The sequence below is a fragment of the Orbicella franksi genome, chromosome 8, assembly GCF_964199315.1.
Source record: "Orbicella franksi chromosome 8, jaOrbFran1.1, whole genome shotgun sequence".
In the NCBI taxonomy this organism is placed as follows: Eukaryota; Metazoa; Cnidaria; class Anthozoa; order Scleractinia; family Merulinidae; genus Orbicella; species Orbicella franksi.
This window is the reverse complement of record NC_138152.1, coordinates 25,831,733-25,850,962: the sequence shown is the minus strand read 5'-3', so window position 1 is coordinate 25,850,962 and position 19,230 is coordinate 25,831,733. Positions and strand designations below refer to the sequence as shown.

Below are 19,230 nucleotides of genomic sequence, written 5' to 3'. Positions count from 1 at the left end.
GAATCGTTAACCTTGCTTGTTTTGCTTGCTTCCACGTGATGAATAAATTAGTCTTCTTGAAAGGTCAGCGAAGAGCATGCGCCTCTTCGGTTGGCGGTTTTCCGGAAAATTACTATTCCATTTGACTTTCAACCAAAATTTCCGGATTTTTTTGCTAAATAGTGAGCACCCTCTACAATTTCCAGAAAAGAAACCAGTGCCCAGTGTAAAATGCAGGCTCGCGAGTTTGTAATCATTGTCGTATTAGGCCCCACGAAGCGTCGCAGACAAGTCAAATGTTCGCAGCGCGAATGATTCGAACAAGCGTAAGGCAGTTGTCTAGTACTTAAGGTAAGACAGTTAATGCAGGGTTTATGTTGCTTTTTAAGAAATGTAAGATCGCTTAGTTTGCTCAATTAGTGAGAAGTCACACCATGTACAGTTGTGGCGCTGTTCTGTCCTCTTGTACCGAACAACACGCTCCAGCTAACAAACTCAACAATCAAAGAAAATACGGAAGGTACACGTCAAAGGGAAGGACTCTATGTACATGAGGACACATCTAATTTTCTCTTTCTCTACAATGACCGTTTTCAATTAATTCGCTACTGGTAAGATTGCAATGTCTCGTCTCCGGTCCGGGTTTGAGCCCTGGCCGGGGACATTGTGTTGTGTTCTTGGGCAAGACACTTTACTCTCACAGTGCCTCTCTCCACCCAGGTGTATAAATGGGTACCGGCGTACTTAATGCTGGGGGTAACCCAATGGACTAGCATCCCATCCAGGGGGGATTAGAAATACTCCTAGTCGCTTCATGCGACAGAAACCGGGATAAGCTCCGGCCTGAGGGGCCACTTGGCTCGTATGCAGACTTAAAGATTGCAATGTGGAATGCAGACATATGCAAGACCAACTAAGCCCTTCCCACCCCCTTACATCTATGCCAATCTCCCCCCCCCCCCCCCACACCCAAATAAATTTGTACATTCATCAGAAAACATCTTGATAATGCAGTAAGCTACCGTGTGGCTTAATGGAAATTTATGATCTCAATAGTGAGCGAGTTTTCAAAACTTTGCTCTCACGCCTACTTGCTATAATTTATATTACAGACCTGAATTTCTGATCCTTGGTTGAGAATTCTGAGCAGTTACAGCCTTAACTGATATGAACTCGACCACAACTCAAAACCAAAGCAAAGAAGGAGAAGCCACTTCTCACTTCTCTGGTGTTTTTAAAAAATTATGTGTAAGCACTATAATTAATTAATGTACACACAATTTAGCAATACATAAAGAGTGCGTTCTTTATGAAATGTTCAAGAAATGAACTATACATGTTCAAGCTCACACCCCTCAGCGGTTGATCCAGGGTTTTTCAAATGGGGGAGGGGGGTTAAGAATGGTCAGGGTAAAATGCAGACTGTGGACTGCTGACTGCAGACTGCAAACCGCAGACCGTGGACTGGTAGTAAAATACAGACTAAAGGTAAAATTCAGACTAGCGCAGACCACGAGTAAAATGCAGACTGCGGACTGTAGACTTTTTAAGTGAATCATGTTGCTATTTCCATCATTGAGAGCTAACTGTAAACAGGCTAAATGGAGCATTATTCAGGCTAACCTAAATGATGTTCAGGCTAAAAAGAGTGGTCTTTATTCGAACCAGAGTGATTTTCAGGCAAACTTGAGTGCAGACTTTTCACTATGATTAGCCTGAATAACCCTGTTTTAGAGTCAATACTCGATAATGGAAATAACACGATATATTTTTTTCTTCTAAGTCTACATTCTGCCGTCTGCATTTCGCCCCTGGTCAATCTGTAGTCTGCATTTTATCCCCGGTCAGCAGTATGCAGTCTGCAGTCTACAGTCTACATTCTGCATTTTACACTGACCGGGTTGCAGAATCAATGAGGCATGTGCTCAAAATGTTGCAATTTGGAAATTGGAACCTAACTGAAAAATACTAACAATGTCTGTAGTATAAATTATGTATAGTGGGTTACTTGACCAGATTGTTGGCCTTTTTTCTACCATAATAATATTTACAGTCTTTTTTCAATCTTACTCTCCCCCTCCCCTAAATCAGCTCCTGATGTGAGCCTGAGAAGAACTCGGTAAAGCATGCACATGACTTAGGCCATCAGTGTTATGTTGATCTAATGCACACTGGAAATGGCCAGTTGTAGAGTTATAGTTACTGTTTATACAACTTCATGAAAAGTCTAAATTATGTTTCATGCTTCATTTTAAGCCTATCAGTCAGCTCGTAAAGAAAGTCAAAATTGTAGAGGTAGGCCCTAGAGACGGACTGCAGAATGAAAAGGTATGTCAAGCAGTTTGGAATGTTAATTTAGAAGATTTCAAACTTTTTGTGAAAAAGAAGAATTAATGCTTAAAGGCATTTTACACCAGGTAACAGTTTTCACATAATGAAAACCCTGCCATATGCTGCAATATCAGGAGGAGTATTTTGAATCCTCATCCTTGGTGTTTGACCTTACAATGTAAGTACAGTCATTTCTCTCATAAGCGACTACCCTTGGTGCAAGACAAAGTGGTTGCTTACGGGAGGTGACTGCTTACATTAGACAAATAGAAACTAATTTGTTTGAATGAATGATTTTTTTTTTCACGTGCAACATTTTTTAGGAAAAGTACTATAGAGTGTACTTGTCAATGTGTCTCTTGTTAATTAAAATCACCTGATTGAAATCTAAACCAAACAAAACCCAGGAAAACAGAGTCAAACATGGGTTGCATATACGTGAAATCTAGACGGTATTATCATTACTCAAAAAAACTTGTGTCACTTCTGCATGAGTAAAGATTTTGTAAAGATCATATGTGATCATGTTGGGTGGTCGCTTACCGGAAACAGAAAACAAAAGAATACGTCAAACTTGTGGCCTAAAAACTGGTCGCGGGCGCTTAAGGAATTTGAGTAGTGGTTGCTTAAGAGAGAGCTCTTGGAACAGTATTTGACTGAGAAACAAAACAGTTATTTACAAAGTGGTTACTTACGGGAGGTGGTTGCTTATGAGATGCGGTCACTAGGTGAGAGTTGGCTGTACTTAAATTCAACTGTAATGCCATTGATTTTGATTGGTAGTTAGATTCAGTACATGGAAGTTTAGAGTGTTTTGGTTTGTGTTTATTGCATTTATTTACACGATCATGGAAAATGTCTAGAAAATATTCTGGGATGACAATAGCAAGGCCAAGTCTGCCAGGCTCAGCAAAGATTGATTTGGCAGATCAAATATTCCAGTCCTTTCAGGTATGAAGGGAAAGACAAGTGACTGTGGTTATAATTGTTCATAACTGCATGATTCATTTTTGTTTGTAGGCAGTTGTAGCAACTGAGACTAAGATCAAGTTGATTGATATGCTATCAGAGACTGGCCTTTCATCGATTGAAGCAACCAGTTTTGTATCTCCCAAATGGGTTTCACAGGTATTCAGAATGATTATTAATAGTGATCGAGATGCAGCCATAATAGTGGTAATATTTATGTGTACACCCCTCACCCCTGTCTTGTAACTTCTTATCACCCTCTGCCACTTCTCATTTCTCACTTTTCACCCCTCACCCATCACTGAGCATCTCTCACCCATAACTTCTCAGCCCTTAGCCCTAAGGTCCCCACAACACCCAACACCCCTTACCCCTCATCTCTCACCCTCACCCGTTATCTCTCACCCCTCACCCCTCACCCCTTATCTCTCACCCCTCACCCCTCTCCCCTTATCTCTCACCCCTCACCCCTCATCTCTCATCCCTCACCCCTTACTGAGCATCTCTCAACCCTCAACCCTTACCAACCATCTCTCACCCTCAACCCTCACCCCTCACCCAGCATCCTCTCACCCCTCATCTCTCACTGAGAATCTCTCACCCCTCACCCCTCACCCCTCACCCTGATTCAAATAAAATTGTTAGGTGTAAACTTTAAGAAGTTTCTTTGTTTACCTCGATATATGTGCTGTGTTATAGATGGCAGACCATGAGCAAGTCATAAGAGGAATAAACAAGATCTCGGGCATTTCCTACCCAGTGCTCACTCCAAACCTCAAAGGTTTTCAAGCAGCGGTCAGTTGCTACATGAATACTATAGCTTGGTTTAAATAATGCAATAAAGAACTGAAGGTCAACCACCTTTTTCCATGGTCTACATTCCTATAGACCTTAAAATTGAAGTCAAAATGTTCAAAACTCAAATGGAGCCAGTGTTTTGAATGTTTTTTTTTTTCCTCATAATAAGCCACCTAAACATTTTAAATAGTACCAAGTGTTTATTTAAATTTTAAGTGACATATAGAAACTTTTTGATTGTGTTGGCAAATGACATCACAAAGATCTTCTGAACATTTTGAAAGTTCCATTATCTTCTCAGTTGTAATACTGCAACAACTCTGGTTTCAGTGCCATTCCTTTACAGCATCAGACAATTTACATGACCAGATGGAAGTCTATTAACAGATTTCACCACTCTTCATTTTTGTAGATAAGTACATTGTACAGTAGTTGGTGATACTTTGTCTTTTTAGCTGGACTGTGGTGTGCAGGAAGTAGCCATCTTTGGTGCCGCTTCAGAGTCCTTCAGTAGGTGAGAAAATGTGGTCAAGGAGTTTTCATTGCGCTGTTCCATGACGTATCGATAATCCTCAGAGAGGATTCCTTGGTTTAAGCCCCACCACCCTGTCAGAAAATTTCACTTAAAACTTTCATCTAAAAATTTTGACTTGTGGCTCTTGTTTTGTAAATTTTTCAACTTGTGTTGGCAGATGCCTGTTGTGTTTCGTGACCATACAATACATCTGTACATTGTAAGAGTGTGTCCTTTTTCTTGATACATCAGTTGAAGGTCTTTATTAATAAGATAAATGCCGATGTATACACAAACAATAACCTCCATTTGGCATGAAAATGTGCTCGGATATTTGTCCATGGACATTATCTGTTCTGAGAAGCAAACAAATTTCCAAGAGCGAGGCTTGAGGAAAACTGTGAGCGTGAAGGAACAGATAATGTCCAAGGACAAATATCCGAGCATATTTTCATAGTCAAATGGAGACTATTGTGTTTATTATCCTTCAAATACTTTTACATGTAATACCTTTAATTTATGCTTAGAAAGAACATTAACTGCTCCATATCAGAAAGCCTACAAAGGTTTGAAGCTGTCTGTGAGGTCGTAAGGAAAAGCAATATTCCTGTAAGAGGGTGAGGTTTTCAATGTAATTTTATGATTGTTCTTATATGTGTACAGCGAATGTTTTATAACAATATTGTTTGTTAAATGTTTACCTCTGAATTAAAATGAATTAGAATACCATTTGAAGTGAGACATCTTATGTTCTTGTTTCATGTCATATTTTTAGTTTGAACTGTCATTCATCTCCTGCCCTCAGCATTGTAGCCAGTTATGTTGATAGTGGGAGATCACTGGCATTCCAGGCTTGTCGTATTTTGTGGTTTGATGTTATACTGCTCAGTGGTTTCATTGGAAGACAGTTGTTTTGCTGGTTCTTGAAACGTTTATCAGCTCTGAAATCTGCAAGTGATACAGTATTAATAATATAATTACTTGTCTTAGTTTGTGTTTGGCAAAATATTTATGAAAAAAATTCTGAGATTACCTACTGAGTTTTCCATTAGTTCATGAATCCTTGTGGTTTGTGTTATTTGTAGATATGTTTCCTGTGTTGTTGGTTGTCCATACGAGGGATTTATTGCTCCTACGGCTGTGGCAATGGTAAGATTTAAGATCGTTAATTGGCATCTAGCTAAGCCATACTTATGTTTTAGCTATTGATTAATTATCTGTTGTGAGTATGATTATCTTTCATGTTTGGTAATCTTGGCAATCAGGTAAATACATGCCGTCACCTTTCCTGATCGTCCTATTAGCCACAGAAGGAAACTACAAGTGTACTTTTTTTGGTTTATTCGGCCAGTTCTTTCAGAAACTCCAGTATCTTGTAATACCTGTTACTCCCGAACTTGCAAATACCCATTTATACACCTGAGTGGAGACTCTGAGGCACTGTGAGAGTAAGATACCTTGTCCTCCCCCCCCCCCCCCCCCCACCACCCAAAAAAAGGTAAAAAAAAGGTAAAATCGGCGTTGTCCCTGCCGTCGCCGTCGCCATCTGAGTGCAGTTGTTTAAACTCCCAAAAGTTGCTTTCGATCATTCGCTTGCACATCTGTAAATTACATTCATGTTACTATGATCCCAGTCGCTGCATTCTCTGTACTACACCCATGTGCCTTCCTGAAAAAGAACTGCAACTTTAATAATTATAACCTTCTCTTTCTCGTGCAGGTAACAAAGAGCTTGTTTGACATGGGATGTTATGAAGTGTCTCTTGGTGACACCATTGGTGTTGGAGCACCAGGTTAGATGTCTAGTTAGTAAGTCTCTCTTTATTTGCTGAATTCATGCCCCAATATAGAGAGATCTGAAATTCTACTAAAAAAATTATACACTGATGGCTCTATACTGTTACAACTAACACATCATGCAACCATCAGAGCGGACTTAAGACGCGTCTGGGTAGAGCTATGTTGTCAGTAGAACATGACGAACATTATGTTTGTGGCGACATTAGAATTAGAAATGTACTCATGGGTATTGGAGGTTTCTTCTCGGGTGCGTGTGCTAAGATCGGCGGAAGGCTGAACATTGTCCACAACCCCCGGGAGAACTCCCATGTGAAAAGGTCGGGATACTTTCGTCCTGCTTAGGAATGTAAATCACGGATTTTGTCCTCACTTGGGGTGTTCAAGACGAAACGCCACAAATGAAAAAACACTGTCATATCTAATTAAAGTGGTATCTTTTAGGAGTCAAATAAAGCTCGAGACACACCTAGATATCTCTCCTCTGGGGTTTAATTCAAAATTTCCAATAAGCATCCCCGACCTGTTCACATGGGAAATCCCCCGCCCCCGGGGCTGTAACCGCAAACTCGCAAACTATGGAAGAAAATCGTCATGCTCTCAGGGTTCTAACAGTTTACTTCGAACTTTGTATGTTTACTAGGAACAACTCAAGCCATGTTGGAAGGTGTCTTAGACACTGTACCAGTCGACAAGCTGGCCATTCACTGCCATGACGCGTATGGCCAAGCTTTGACTAATATTCTCACAGCCTTGCAAGTTAGTAATAAATACATGCATGTGTGTATGAATGCTTAATGCCCCGTCCAACCTACGCCGGAGGAATTTGAAAACGGAGGTTTCACTCTGAAAACACTGCATAAGTTTTCCGTCCACACTAAGCCAGAGAAATTTGAAAACGCAACAAAACGCGATCAGTTTGGATTTGTGTTTGAGGAGGACTCGGCCAGGAAAATCACATGATTCTCGTGACGTCATCGTTTTCGAAAAGCTCCGTTGTCAAAATGTTTTCTGTCCACACTAAAACGCAAAGCCGGCGTTTTTAAAATCCTCCGGTTTGAGGAGCGTTTTCGAAAAGCTCCGTTTTCATGACAGATTAGTGTAGACAGTAGACCTAACCGTAGACATAAAGCTGGTTTTTCAAATTTCTCCGCCGTAGTGTGGACGGAGCCTAAGAACGGTTTTCAGTTGATTATCGTCAAACCAAAAGCAAAGTAATCACTTTGGCCAATCACAAAGGACCAATCAACGAACCAATCAAAACTCTAAGCAAATACGAGTAGCCGTCGCCAAGCGCGGGAAAACGTGTGCGAGTGAGCCACGATTGGTTTTGGTTTTACTTTGATTGGCTGAAAAAGTGGCGCGAATTGCATGTTCTAAGGCAATCTCTTAGGGCGGGAATAGGAAGCGAATATAAGCTAAAAAGACTTTCTTCTCTCAAGTGAAAACCACTCTGACAGCATACAACGTGTTGAGCTTAAAGTCCAGGACGACTTGGCAGTACTTAGCGAGTGTCTAGATCAGTTGTCTATTCTATTCACAGCTGGGTGTCCGGACGGTAGACGCGTCAGTCAGTGGTCTGGGTGGCTGTCCATACGCGCACGGTGCATCTGGGAATGTTGCTACTGAAGACGTCGTGTACATGCTACATGGCATGGGCCTTGAAACGGTAAGTCTTCGTTTGAAGGTCCTCATCTCAAGTTTGACTCACTGGGCACTACGCGGTGTCACTTGCTAATAATTTAGCCACGCAAGCTTTCAAGTTTGTTGTCATTTTGGCTCAACTTGCGCACAGCTCTTGTGTCAACCTAGATCCCAGACTCTCTCTCCTAAGAGAGGCAAAGGAGAGCGAGCCTGGGATTGAGGTTGGTCTTTGTCAGTTCATTTCTCCAAAACAAAGTAACAATGACGTAGATTAATGAATACTTGACTTGACACTGCAAGTGAGCAAGTTGAGTTGCAGAGAAATTTGATCGAGTTTAGTAGCAAATCTGGAAAATTTAAAGTGCCAGAGAGATGGGTTGCAATGACAAGATACCAACGGCGTAGGTGACTGTAAAAACTGTTAGCGTACAAAAATTTCGGGTTTTGTTCAAATCGTTTTTTTTTTTTTTTTCTTTTTTTTTCTTTTTGTCTTGTCAGGTGTTGTTTGGGTGATGTGTAGATTTAGACAGAATTGATGAACAGGCCAATTTCGAGATGATAAAATTCCAACTTGATGCCGAGGCTTATGGGAATAAAACAAAGAAACTAAATGGAGGTTTAGGTTGGAAAATAGCTTCTTTTGTTTTATTCCCCGAAACCTCGGCGCCAAGTTAGAATTGCAATATATCAAAACTCGTCTATTTGAAAGAAGTAGACTAAACATTTCAAGTCGCGTAAATGGCGTAATGATCCCAGACAGAAACTTAGGTCTGTCTTTTTCTTTGCCTATTCTTATTATTTATTGTTTTATTTATGTTTTAAATTATTATTAGGGAGTAAACTTGGACAAACTTATGGATGCGGGAGACTTCATCTGTAGAGCACTGGAACGAGAGACTGCCTCGAAAGTTGCTCAAACGAGGAGAAAAACTCAAGACACAAAAAGCTGATAAACGTTAAAAGACCTCGAGGGTGATGGTCTGTGCATTGTAATCTTGAAATGTCAATTTTCCTCAGCGACTCGCAAACATTTCTTTGTGTGTGGTACGGACAATTTGTCGGAACAGTGCAGCGTTTCCGTACTCATATTTTCGAGACCAATTTTAGCGTGGAAAAAGTCATCTGAACTGGTAGGCATGAACTGAACCGGTGGGAATGAACCAATATTGACAATATATTTATTGAATTCTGCGTCTGAGAGCGGATGTCAGGAAGAAAAAAATCACAGTTGGCTGACCATTTGGAAAAAAAGAAATTTCAAAATGTAAACCTCCATTGTAGAAGATTTAAAGAAGTTAAGTAAAGCACCTATATATAAACATACGGGCATTACTCATCTTAGGATCAGGGAGTAACAGACTGAACATTATATAAGTTCACTGATGTGTCTCGTTGGCAAGGCTTGATTCTAGGCCAGTGTCTTTCTTAATTCATCCCGCTGAAAGACTGAATATCCCGCACTTATTAAAATGAGAAGACGAACCAATCAAATGGTTGGAATTAATCAGCAATTAATCAGCAATGAGCGATTCTCACACTTCATTATGCAAATTAGGTTGTCATGCGAATTCAGATTGTTTTAATTAGTCACGCCACGTTTAAGATACAGGGATTCAACAAAAACTAAAACTTGGAAACGGTTTAAATAGGTAGCATTGCTGAATTATTTGAACTGATCTCCAGACGCTTTGTGGAAAAGTCAGGAAAACGTGGCCGGAATATTTGCAAATTTAGTCACGGTCCATTACTTCTACTAGTCCTGTTTATAGTCTTTATAGACCGGTCAGTTTGCAAAACTTTTCTAGTGTTTTGATTCTTTCTTTCCATTTTCTACTGATGTTTCTAAAGTGAAACGTACTATTTAGCCGATGTTGAAACTTGAAAATTGATATCAAATCTTGACAGAACGCTGTAATTGAAATCGACAACATCGTGACCTTCGTAATCTCAGCTGCGCTGCGCAAGCCAGAAAGATTTTACCTCCTTATCTGCTCCGAACACTGCAAAGTCAGCCAATGTGTGCAGGTTTGTACCGTACGTATTCGCTTTAGCAATACTCACTATCTTACACTGAAACCTTGCTTGCTCTTTGGTTATAATGGAATTGCGATGCATTTGGAAAACACTTCAAAATGAGCATCGACTTGGTGGACAATTATTGTTCTCCTAATTAAGTAAGTACTTCTTTATTTAATACCGTTTTCGTAACCAAATCACTCAGATGACTCTCATATTTTTTACTATACTCCAGAAAAGCGAGAATCAGGATGATGAAAAAGTCAACACAAGGATGAGGATGAGTTGTGTTGTGGTGAGGGTGTCCTGACCTAACAGCTATGTGAACTCAGGTCCCTCTCAGGGGTAGCCTGCGTAGCAAGCGTTCCAATACGAAGAACTTTTCCGCATTCTGGCCGCGCGTAAATTGGAGCGAGAGCAAAAAATCGACGAAGCAGGGGGTGGTGAGGCGAGGGAGGGAACGTTTGCGCGAAAACCCCTCGAGGCAGCTAATTTAACCTTTTCGCTATGGAGCAGCGCCCCTATTACCTCTGAAACTGCTTTCAATACATTACAGCCGGATAAAACACCAAATGACCCTAAAGTGTCCTAGCTGTCGTAAAATCCATTTCAATCGCTTTCTTGAGAACTGACGTTAAATGTTGTTTTGATGATATACTTAGCTCTTATTAACCGAGCAGGAGGTCTGTATGGGAGAATCTTGACCGAGGTCGTGAGTACAGACCGAACGCAGTGAGGTCTGTACACACGACCGAGGTCAAGATTCTCCCATACAGACCGACTTAGTTCGGTTAATAAGATGTTTATTAGATGGCAAAGAAGAAAACTTTAATTCGTTTAATATAACTGGTTTGCTGACATTTTGCTTGCAAACGGAGATGAGCTTAACTTAAACCTGCCGAAATTTGCTCGTCCTCTTTTCTTTTTTTTCTGTCATCAGGTTTTTTGGCACTTCCATAAATGATTGAGAAGAAAATAAAGGAAAACGGTGAACACAGTCCTTGTGAGACAGAGCCATATAATAAATATAACATATAACATATTTTATATGAAGTCACAAGTTTGGAGCATACGCAGGACCAGGGCAATTTTCTGTCATATTACAATTTTATGCATAGGCAAGGTAACCAAAATCGCTGCGCATGCTCCTTAAATTTGGATCCGACAGGCTGATGCTCACGGGGCTGGGGCCCGTTTCTCGAAGGTCCCGAAAAGTTTTCGCACCCGAAAAGCCGTAGCAAAATCTCAAACCTTATGACTACAGAGTTGTTTTTTTCACATATTCTTAATATGAACAGAAGTTCCCTTCATACAAGAAGTTTCAGTCGGATACACCTCTCTGTCTTTAAATACTGATTAACTAAAAATGGCTTTCCGGGCTCCAAACGTTTCCGGTGCTTTCGAGAAACAGGCCCCTGCGCCGTTGCTCGCAGGGAATATGGTCTAAACGCTTACAGGTACCACTAATACCTACTCTCGTCCCCAGATCAGCTGCATCCTATTTTTAAATAACAGCGTCTTTGACTGTCGTTACTGTTGGGTGTTACAACGACATTCTGAAACCATTTTCTTCACTTTTGCAGCAAGAACTGCCTTGGTAACTCTAGATTGAAATGGGTCAAAATGTGTACAGATCTCTCTAAGCATCTTGACCGTGACCATCAAAGTTGGTAGCTTCGCCTCTCTTGCAAACATGCACAGACCGTACATATCGTACAAGATTGGGTGGGTCAACCCTACTTTCCCCAGGACAGCTTCCCTTGTTTCTCTCAAATGCTCCCCGTCTACACTAACTTGCAAGCGTACTCCTCTGCTAAATCGTCGTCCTCCTCTCTGTCTGTATCTAGCTCACCTCCACTCATCAACTCTTTTCGTTTCTAACTTCCCTGTTTTCTGCTTCAGACCATCTCGAAAAGAAACCTTGAATTTAACACTTCGAGAGCCACTCCGTTCTATCGAACATTCTCTCTCCGTCTATTGTGGAAGCAGTCTGCATATCCTTTGCAACCTGGGCTGGATCTTCTTTCTTACCAGTGTCTTGCCCGATGTTAAACTTCTGCATCAGATACTGCCTAACCTTTTTGAGAAAATCTCACACCTGCGTGTTTCTTTTGAAGTGCCCATTCCATTTGCAATCGTGAGGTACTTTTCAGGGATTCTGCCTCCGCCGTTGTTGCTCCGCTTGAACTTTCACTTTGCAAAGTCAATGTCTGGAAGAAAAACTGTCCCATATAAGAATCTAAAATTGAGGTAAACTATTTTGCAAAGAAAAACGATGAAATGTGTTAACGCCTGTGTTATGTAACAAAAGGTGTGTAAGTAAGTTACAATTTGTTGTACGCACCTGAACCGACTTGGACAAGAACACCATACATTTGATGGCTTTATCCATTTCAAGATTCACTTAATATCGGCTCTTTGCCCCTTTCTGGCTCCCACCAGGACGCCCTTGGTGCGCTGGATACTGACAGGCTGTTCTGGGTCGCCAGAACTTCCCATACGTGTGCCTGTGCTTGGCGCATACGGACATTTGCGCGACAAGCGACTCGTCTAAATCAAAAATGCCAGCTCTCGCCAAGATAAGCTGTCCCTCTGCTACGGTTTCTCGTGACAAATGGATGGAAGCGAGGTGACTTTCTATGGAGTCATTGCATTGAAGTAAGCTAATGATACCCGATGTTCATATTGAACCCCACAAAGGTCTGCACACGTGCGCGATAAAAAGCACAGCATTTTGTTTTGAGATAGGTATCCGTTTAATCTGATTTGTCAGACACGGTGGTAAAATTTAGTCATGTAAGCTAGGCTTTAGCCAAAACTAACACTACACAACTAGCACTGAAATGCCTTGCCAAAAATGCCCCTAAAATTATTTTACAAAATTGATACTAAACGAGGCCACCAAAATTAGTTATAAAATTGCCTATTCCTGTTGTTGGGTGGTCGCTTCAACGGGTAATAAAAAAAACCAAAATTTCTTTTTTTAATATTAATTCTTGCCGCGCAAACTATTTCAAGTTACTAAATATTTAACTTCGCTCATAAATGATACGGATATATTAATCCACGCATACCTACAAAGCTAAACCATGTCGCCTTTCGACTTGCAGTTGCCGAATAGAAGATAATAAACAGAATAGAAGCTAATTGAATTGAATGCATTGGTCACAAATTGTCGATTTCGATTGTTCACTGTAGAAGCCTTTCACACGTATTAAAAGCTGAATTTTACATTTTTAAGTGTTAGAACCCTAAGTGCATGCAAATATTGAATTACACATATTTCTTTTTTAAATCATCAAAAGAAGAAAAGCTAGATTCAAAAACATGAAAAAGTTTCCCGATTACATAGATCAAGTTTTACAGGCAACCAAATTAGCATAATACTTTGGAGCCGCCACATCATTTCCCAGCGATTTCCTCACGGCACGGTACAAGGGAACAAATAAGTCACCACTTTCAGCTACTTAAGCCGTTGTGTGATCGTTTTTATTTTAGACTTAAGGTGAAATGTAACAATGTTAAAGCGTTTTGAATTAATGTGAACTTGCGTGACGACCAATTTGCATAATGAACTGTGAGATTCGCACATAGCACAGAAAGTTCGAAGTCGCTGTAGGAAAGGAAGATAAAAAGCGCAAGGTATTTTTATATTTCTATGCTTCCTAACACTTGTTTAGCAGAATTCAGTTGAAGTTTTGAGCGGCCGGGTCTGGACTTGAGAAATAAACGCCAGCGAAGACAAGCTACTTTCGCAGGTTTTCAGAAAGTGATAAAACGGGTGGTAATAGATAAATTTTCAGGATCCCCCGAAACAAAATATATCAAAAGTAATGTGCATTTCTTACCCTTGAAGGATCACTTAATGTAGGGATAGTAACAATTTTTTGTTACGTTTGGTGGTCTTTGAGCAGCGAGCTCGTTAATTTAGGAAAATTTCCGTCCTTAGAACGCTCAAATTTAAGCGTTTTCCACCTATGATTGTTTTGAGCTCTAAAAAAATTATTTTGACGTATTTGCAAAAACTGAAGTCTTTGCATTTAATTAGGACCCAAGATAGTTTACTGAGAAAAAAAAAACTTTCTTCCGACCAGAAATGCAGCGGACCGCTTTTAGAGAGACTGCCACTTAAGATAGTAATGACACCTTTTTTATGGTTTTTGACTTGAAATAATTTACTATTGTTGTTTTCTATACTTTGGTTTTATTGAGCAGAGGAAACAATAAAATCTTGGTTAATATCGTCATTAAGTTGACAATAGTGCACTGCTTGTGAACAATATTTGCTAGTTAAAACCTACATAGAGTTAAGTTACAAAAATTGTGAATACAGGTAGGAACCATAATGTATATTGAAAAGAACTTGCAGACTAAGATTTGATCTTTTATCTGATTAGCAGGAAAGACTTTAGGAACGCAAATGAGATTTTATCATTCATTTGTAAGTAGACCGTATTTACATTTTTAAGGTAGTATAGCTAGTAGTGTCGTTTCCTTAGTGCGGACCATTGTTTGGTTGGACTCGTATAGCTGGCAAGGACTGGTATGTCGCAATTTTAAATTTTGGTTTAATTTTAATTTGCGTGCCAAAATCTGGTCAACCCTCTTTATTAGTTATATTTTGCTGCTAAATTTCATTCTTCGCTCGGTCACAGACCACTTGTTTCAGTGTTTTTTTTTTTTTTCGAAATGAAACTAAGATAAGGTAAATCACTTTTTCTAAGTTTACCGACCAGATTTTCGAAGGATGGGCGTGCCTGGATGAAAACGTGAAAAAACTTTAACAGATAAACCCAACTTGGCAATTTCCCGGGCAATTTTGCATTTGCTCGTTACAGATATCGTAACTTTGCTGCATCATATTTTGTTTTCAAAATAATTATCACTATATTATTCAGTCAAGTTTAGGCAGATAGTTTGAACTGCTCAACGTCTTGCATTTCAACGTGCTGTCACAAGTGACCTCGACCTACTCGCTGTGGAGATGATCATCTCATTTTCATCCATTGTGGAACCAAGAATTGAAGAAGAACTGTTTTCGTACATCGACATGACCGAGGAGCAAAGTAAACCAGTCACATTCAATCATATCTCGCAGAGATGACAGTACCGCCATGAAGAGAATCTCACAATCCGGCCATGGGGTTCATGCAGACCTAACAAGGGAGTTGTTGTTGTGTCCAAGTATTGCTGAATGGTACATACACAGCAGAGGACCTTAATGGACACAGAACTGTGCTACCGAAGGACTTAACAATGTTTACCATCTGGAAGGAACTGAAGGAAGGAATTGAAATTCGAACACTCGGCAGCTGAGATAAACTAGGGACTTGTTTGAGTGACGGCTCATTTCTTGTGTACAGTTAAGAGAATTCAATTCGCAAAAATCATCTTGTGAACACTTTTGTGTCTTTATTTCTAATCTTATTGTGGGATCTATATTCCCACACCAATAGTATAGCATAACCTGACAAATACTATAGTATACCGTAGTAATAGTGTAGCTCTATTGAAATAGGAGTGGAGAGCTTTTGAGAACCTCACCCGTTTTGAACGCTTGTTATTTTAAAAGCATTGAAGAAATTGACTTCAAAGTTGACTTGTTTCATTCAATTTATCTGGAGAACCAGTTTAACATGTCACGTGATTTCTCTAGAAACTTGATTTTACTATGGCAGACTTTTCTGACGGGCATGGTTTTCAAAATTTTGAATTTTTCAGGGTTGGAGCAAAAATTACTCTGGAGTAAATTTTACATTTTTAAAATTACTTTAGCCTTCTTTATCGGTTTAAAGTATATTTGAGCCCTTTTAGTGATCTCGTAAGGTAGGTAAAGGTAAAGTCTGCATGCGAGCCAAGTGGCCCATCAGGCCGGAGCTTATCCCGGTTTCTGTAGCATGAAGCGACTAGGAGTATTTCTACTCCCCCCTGGATGGGATGCTAGTCCATCGCAGGGTTACCCCCAGCATTAAGTTCGCCGGTACCCATTTATACACCTGGGTGGAAAGAGGCACTGTGAGAGTAAAGTGTCTTGCCCAAGAACACAACACAATGTCCCCGGCCAGGGCTCGAACCCGGACCGCTCGATCCGGAGACGAGCGCACTAACCATGAGGCCACCGCGCCTCCCCTTTTGGTGATCTCGTAACGTTTGAAAACTCATGAAATTCAAGATGGCGGATACAAGAGGGCTACTTTTTAGAAGTATTGACGTCACTCCTACGTGATATGAAATCGTCATTCCAAGTTATGAACCTCAAAGGAAATATTTTTCATTTTTATTTCATTATCACAGCTTTCATTCTCTAAGAGTTACAAGGCTAGGGCCTCAAAAAGCTCTCTTCTAGCCCCGTCCCTATGGACCAAAAAAGGGCCAATTTCAATCATGGTAACGTGGATATGTTTGCGGCAACTCGTTACCGAATTGATCGGAGAAGCAAATTAGGGCACGGTAATCCTTTGCAATACTTGTGGATGAGACTTTACCTAATCTCCAACGAGTTAATTTTTTAAATAACCGGAGATCCTGTCGAATACTGCAAAGAATTAGTAAAAAGTAAAAAGGAGCACACTGCTGTGGACGGACTATTCACATAAGTCGCAACTGTAACTAAATTAAAATTTTGGCAGAAGAAAAAGCTTGTGGCCGTTTAAAGGTACTCCTCTCTGAAGTAAGCGCGTGGGGTTTATATCTATTAAACTTGCCGCGGTGGGAGAAGCATGGAAAGGGATAAGGGCTGAGCATGAGCTTCACCCTATGCATAGCAATGATCTAGTCATTGCCCACACCTATCGGACTTTGTAATCTCATGACTTTTCGCGATCAATCTGTGAGCGAGTATTTGCCCATAATGTGTCCAAGGATAAAGGACAAAGTGCAAGACTGTCATTCCCCATAAAGGCCTTGTTCTCAAGTAATCTATCTCGAGTTATTTTTAGACATAGTACCCAATTCGTTTGTGGGTGATGTTGCCACTCGCGTAGCGCAGATGTTTTTGAGGAGGATATAAACGCGTGCAACGCCGTTTAAGGATGGGTTTTGCTAGTGACCCAGTCGGAGTCGCAGTCGGAATCCGAGTCGGCTCGGAGTCGGAAACGGAGTCTTAGTGGGCTCGGAATCGGAGTCCCAGTCGGAGTCGGAGTCGGATTTGGAGTCGGATTCGGAGTCGCAAGAGCGCTTATGACGTAGTGAAAATCGAAAATCGGAGTCCTAAGCGAAGTCATAAGTTCGACGGAATTGGAGTCGGAAGAATCAGAACGTTTCCATTTCTTCTGATTCTGTTTACGACTCCGTCGCTCATGATCCTGTGAAAACTAAATTGTGGGAATCGGAAGCAGAAGTGGAAGAACCAACTAATCACAAGGCCCAAAATCGAGCATTGTGATTGGTTTATTCTTCCACTTCTGCTTCCTACTCTGACAATCTAGTTTTGACTGGATCATAAGCGACCGACTCTAAGCAGAATCGGTGTTCTCCCTCCAGCTTCGTCGGTTTGATTTTCACTGGATCGTAACGCTCTACGCTTCTGATTACGACTCTCACTACGACTCCATCGCCAATGAAAACCAGCCCTTAGGCCGTCCACGTGGGTGCAATCTTCGTCACGGGATTGGCTATTTTTAAAACTCTCCTGGGAATTCTAAAACAGCGCCTGCTCTAATCAAGTTGATAGGGATTAACGTGGGAATAAGGCCTTTGACAGGGACTAGCTCTATTTATTTTCATTCTCCATTGCCTTCGGTCATCCTGATGAGAGTTTGGACCAATTGGCAACACTGATTTCAACAAGATGGGTCTTCAAAGTAGTGACTCTAATTATAATACTTTCGCAACGGACAAGCGCACTTCTGCAATGCAAAAGTGGGCAAAATTATTACTTGAGTTTCGAAAAGTAATTGGTTTTGCGCTACTGCGCTAAGCGATTGGCCCAAAAATCTCTGACCACTTTTTCATCCGATTGAAGTAAAACTGAACCAAGCGTGACTCGTTCGCACTCGTTTTCCCGCGCTTTGCGTAGCTATATGTATTTCCGTAGAGTTCTGATTGGTTCATTGGATATTGTCTGTGTGCTTTTTTATTGGCCAGAGTGATTGCTTTGTTATTGGTTTGACGATACTCTAGAGACTATTTTCGTATACTCGGTATTGGACTGGAACCAACTTCAACTGAGGATAATTTAAGGAGTCTTTTCAAATGCAAATTAATAGCATTTATCCCTTTTTAATGCCAGGAATAAGGATATGGTCTATTGAAACCGCTCTATACTGAAATAGTTTTTATTTATGGCTGAAACCTTTTTGCATACGGCCCGATATAGCTTTTTACTCTCGGCGTCACCAATGTTGCGATGGCAACCATGCTTCGAAACTTTTCCGGCAAAATTGCAATTGAGCGTCGGGATGAAGTGCACCTTTATTAATTAAGTCTTTAGTATTCAAGGCGTTATACTGTGAGCAATAAAGTCATTTTATTGCATTTATATCAGGTACAGATTGAAATCACATTTTTCTTAGATTTTATCGCCTAAGAATCTTTTGTAACAGTGACTTTTATGAACCTGATCCCGACCCTCTCTCCTGCATCACCCTTGTAAACCTCGAGAGTGAGTCCCTTGCTGAGAACCAGTCTGTTGTTGTAGGCAGCGGTCCTCACGAAGCCTGCGTCATGCGCAGTGTAGCACGATCCCCAGCGTTCATCCATCTTGAGAGTGAAGACAAACTGACCGGGATAGAAAGAGTCGCTGGTTTTTGGACCTACTGGATCATGTCTTATAGACGTTAAACTGGCGCCGGACACGCCTTCCATTCCGTAGCAGGGGGAATGATCGGCATAATTTCCCTTATCGCATGTTCCAAAGCCGATAAATCTGGTACCGTGTGACACACCATATTTGATATCGCTGTCAGTGCCTTGCCCAATGCTGACGTCATGTGCGACTGTAATCTCAACAGTCAGCGGTAAGGCATCTGTTAAGACACCTATGGGTATCAATGGAACTTTGAGCAGCGCAGCCTTTGCTAATGAGCCCGCGTTGAAAGTGATTTGAGCAGCGGATGCTGTGCGTTCGAGAGCGATGTATGACGCCTGTGTTTCAAGCCATAAGGGCGTCATGTGGAAGACTTTGATGTTTCCCTAACAAGAGGAAAAAAATCTTACTACTTCAATAAAATTCAGAGCTTAAA

The 19,230-nt window shown here is 40.8% G+C and overlaps 2 protein-coding genes across 6 annotated transcripts in view; one reads left to right on the top strand and one right to left on the bottom strand.

Annotated features, from left to right (window-relative positions):
* Positions 1–9,545, top strand: part of LOC145494009 (hydroxymethylglutaryl-CoA lyase, mitochondrial-like) — a 55,153-nt gene extending 45,608 nt beyond the window's left edge. Inside the window, exons 1-11 of one of the 5 annotated variants that reach the window (XM_081473477.1) lie at positions 239–330; positions 2,236–2,307; positions 3,335–3,438; positions 3,979–4,074; positions 4,533–4,591; positions 5,119–5,208; positions 5,677–5,740; positions 6,312–6,384; positions 7,032–7,147; positions 7,932–8,057; positions 8,866–9,545. In XM_081473477.1, coding sequence (XP_081329603.1) covers positions 3,370–3,438; positions 3,979–4,074; positions 4,533–4,591; positions 5,119–5,208; positions 5,677–5,740; positions 6,312–6,384; positions 7,032–7,147; positions 7,932–8,057; positions 8,866–8,982 — 810 coding nt within the window. In that variant the 5' untranslated portion in view covers positions 239–330; positions 2,236–2,307; positions 3,335–3,369 and the 3' untranslated portion in view covers positions 8,983–9,545. The other 4 variants (XM_081473476.1, XM_081473474.1, XM_081473478.1 and 1 more) reach the window with 4 other exon arrangements.
* An 8,971-nt stretch (positions 9,546–18,516) lies between these two features.
* LOC145494528 (uncharacterized) lies at positions 18,517–19,159 on the bottom strand. Its single transcript, XM_081474019.1, has one exon. It carries the CDS (start codon positions 19,157–19,159, stop codon positions 18,572–18,574), a length of 588 nt encoding a protein of 195 aa, XP_081330145.1. The 3' UTR covers positions 18,517–18,571.
* Positions 19,160–19,230: the final 71 nt, after the last annotated feature.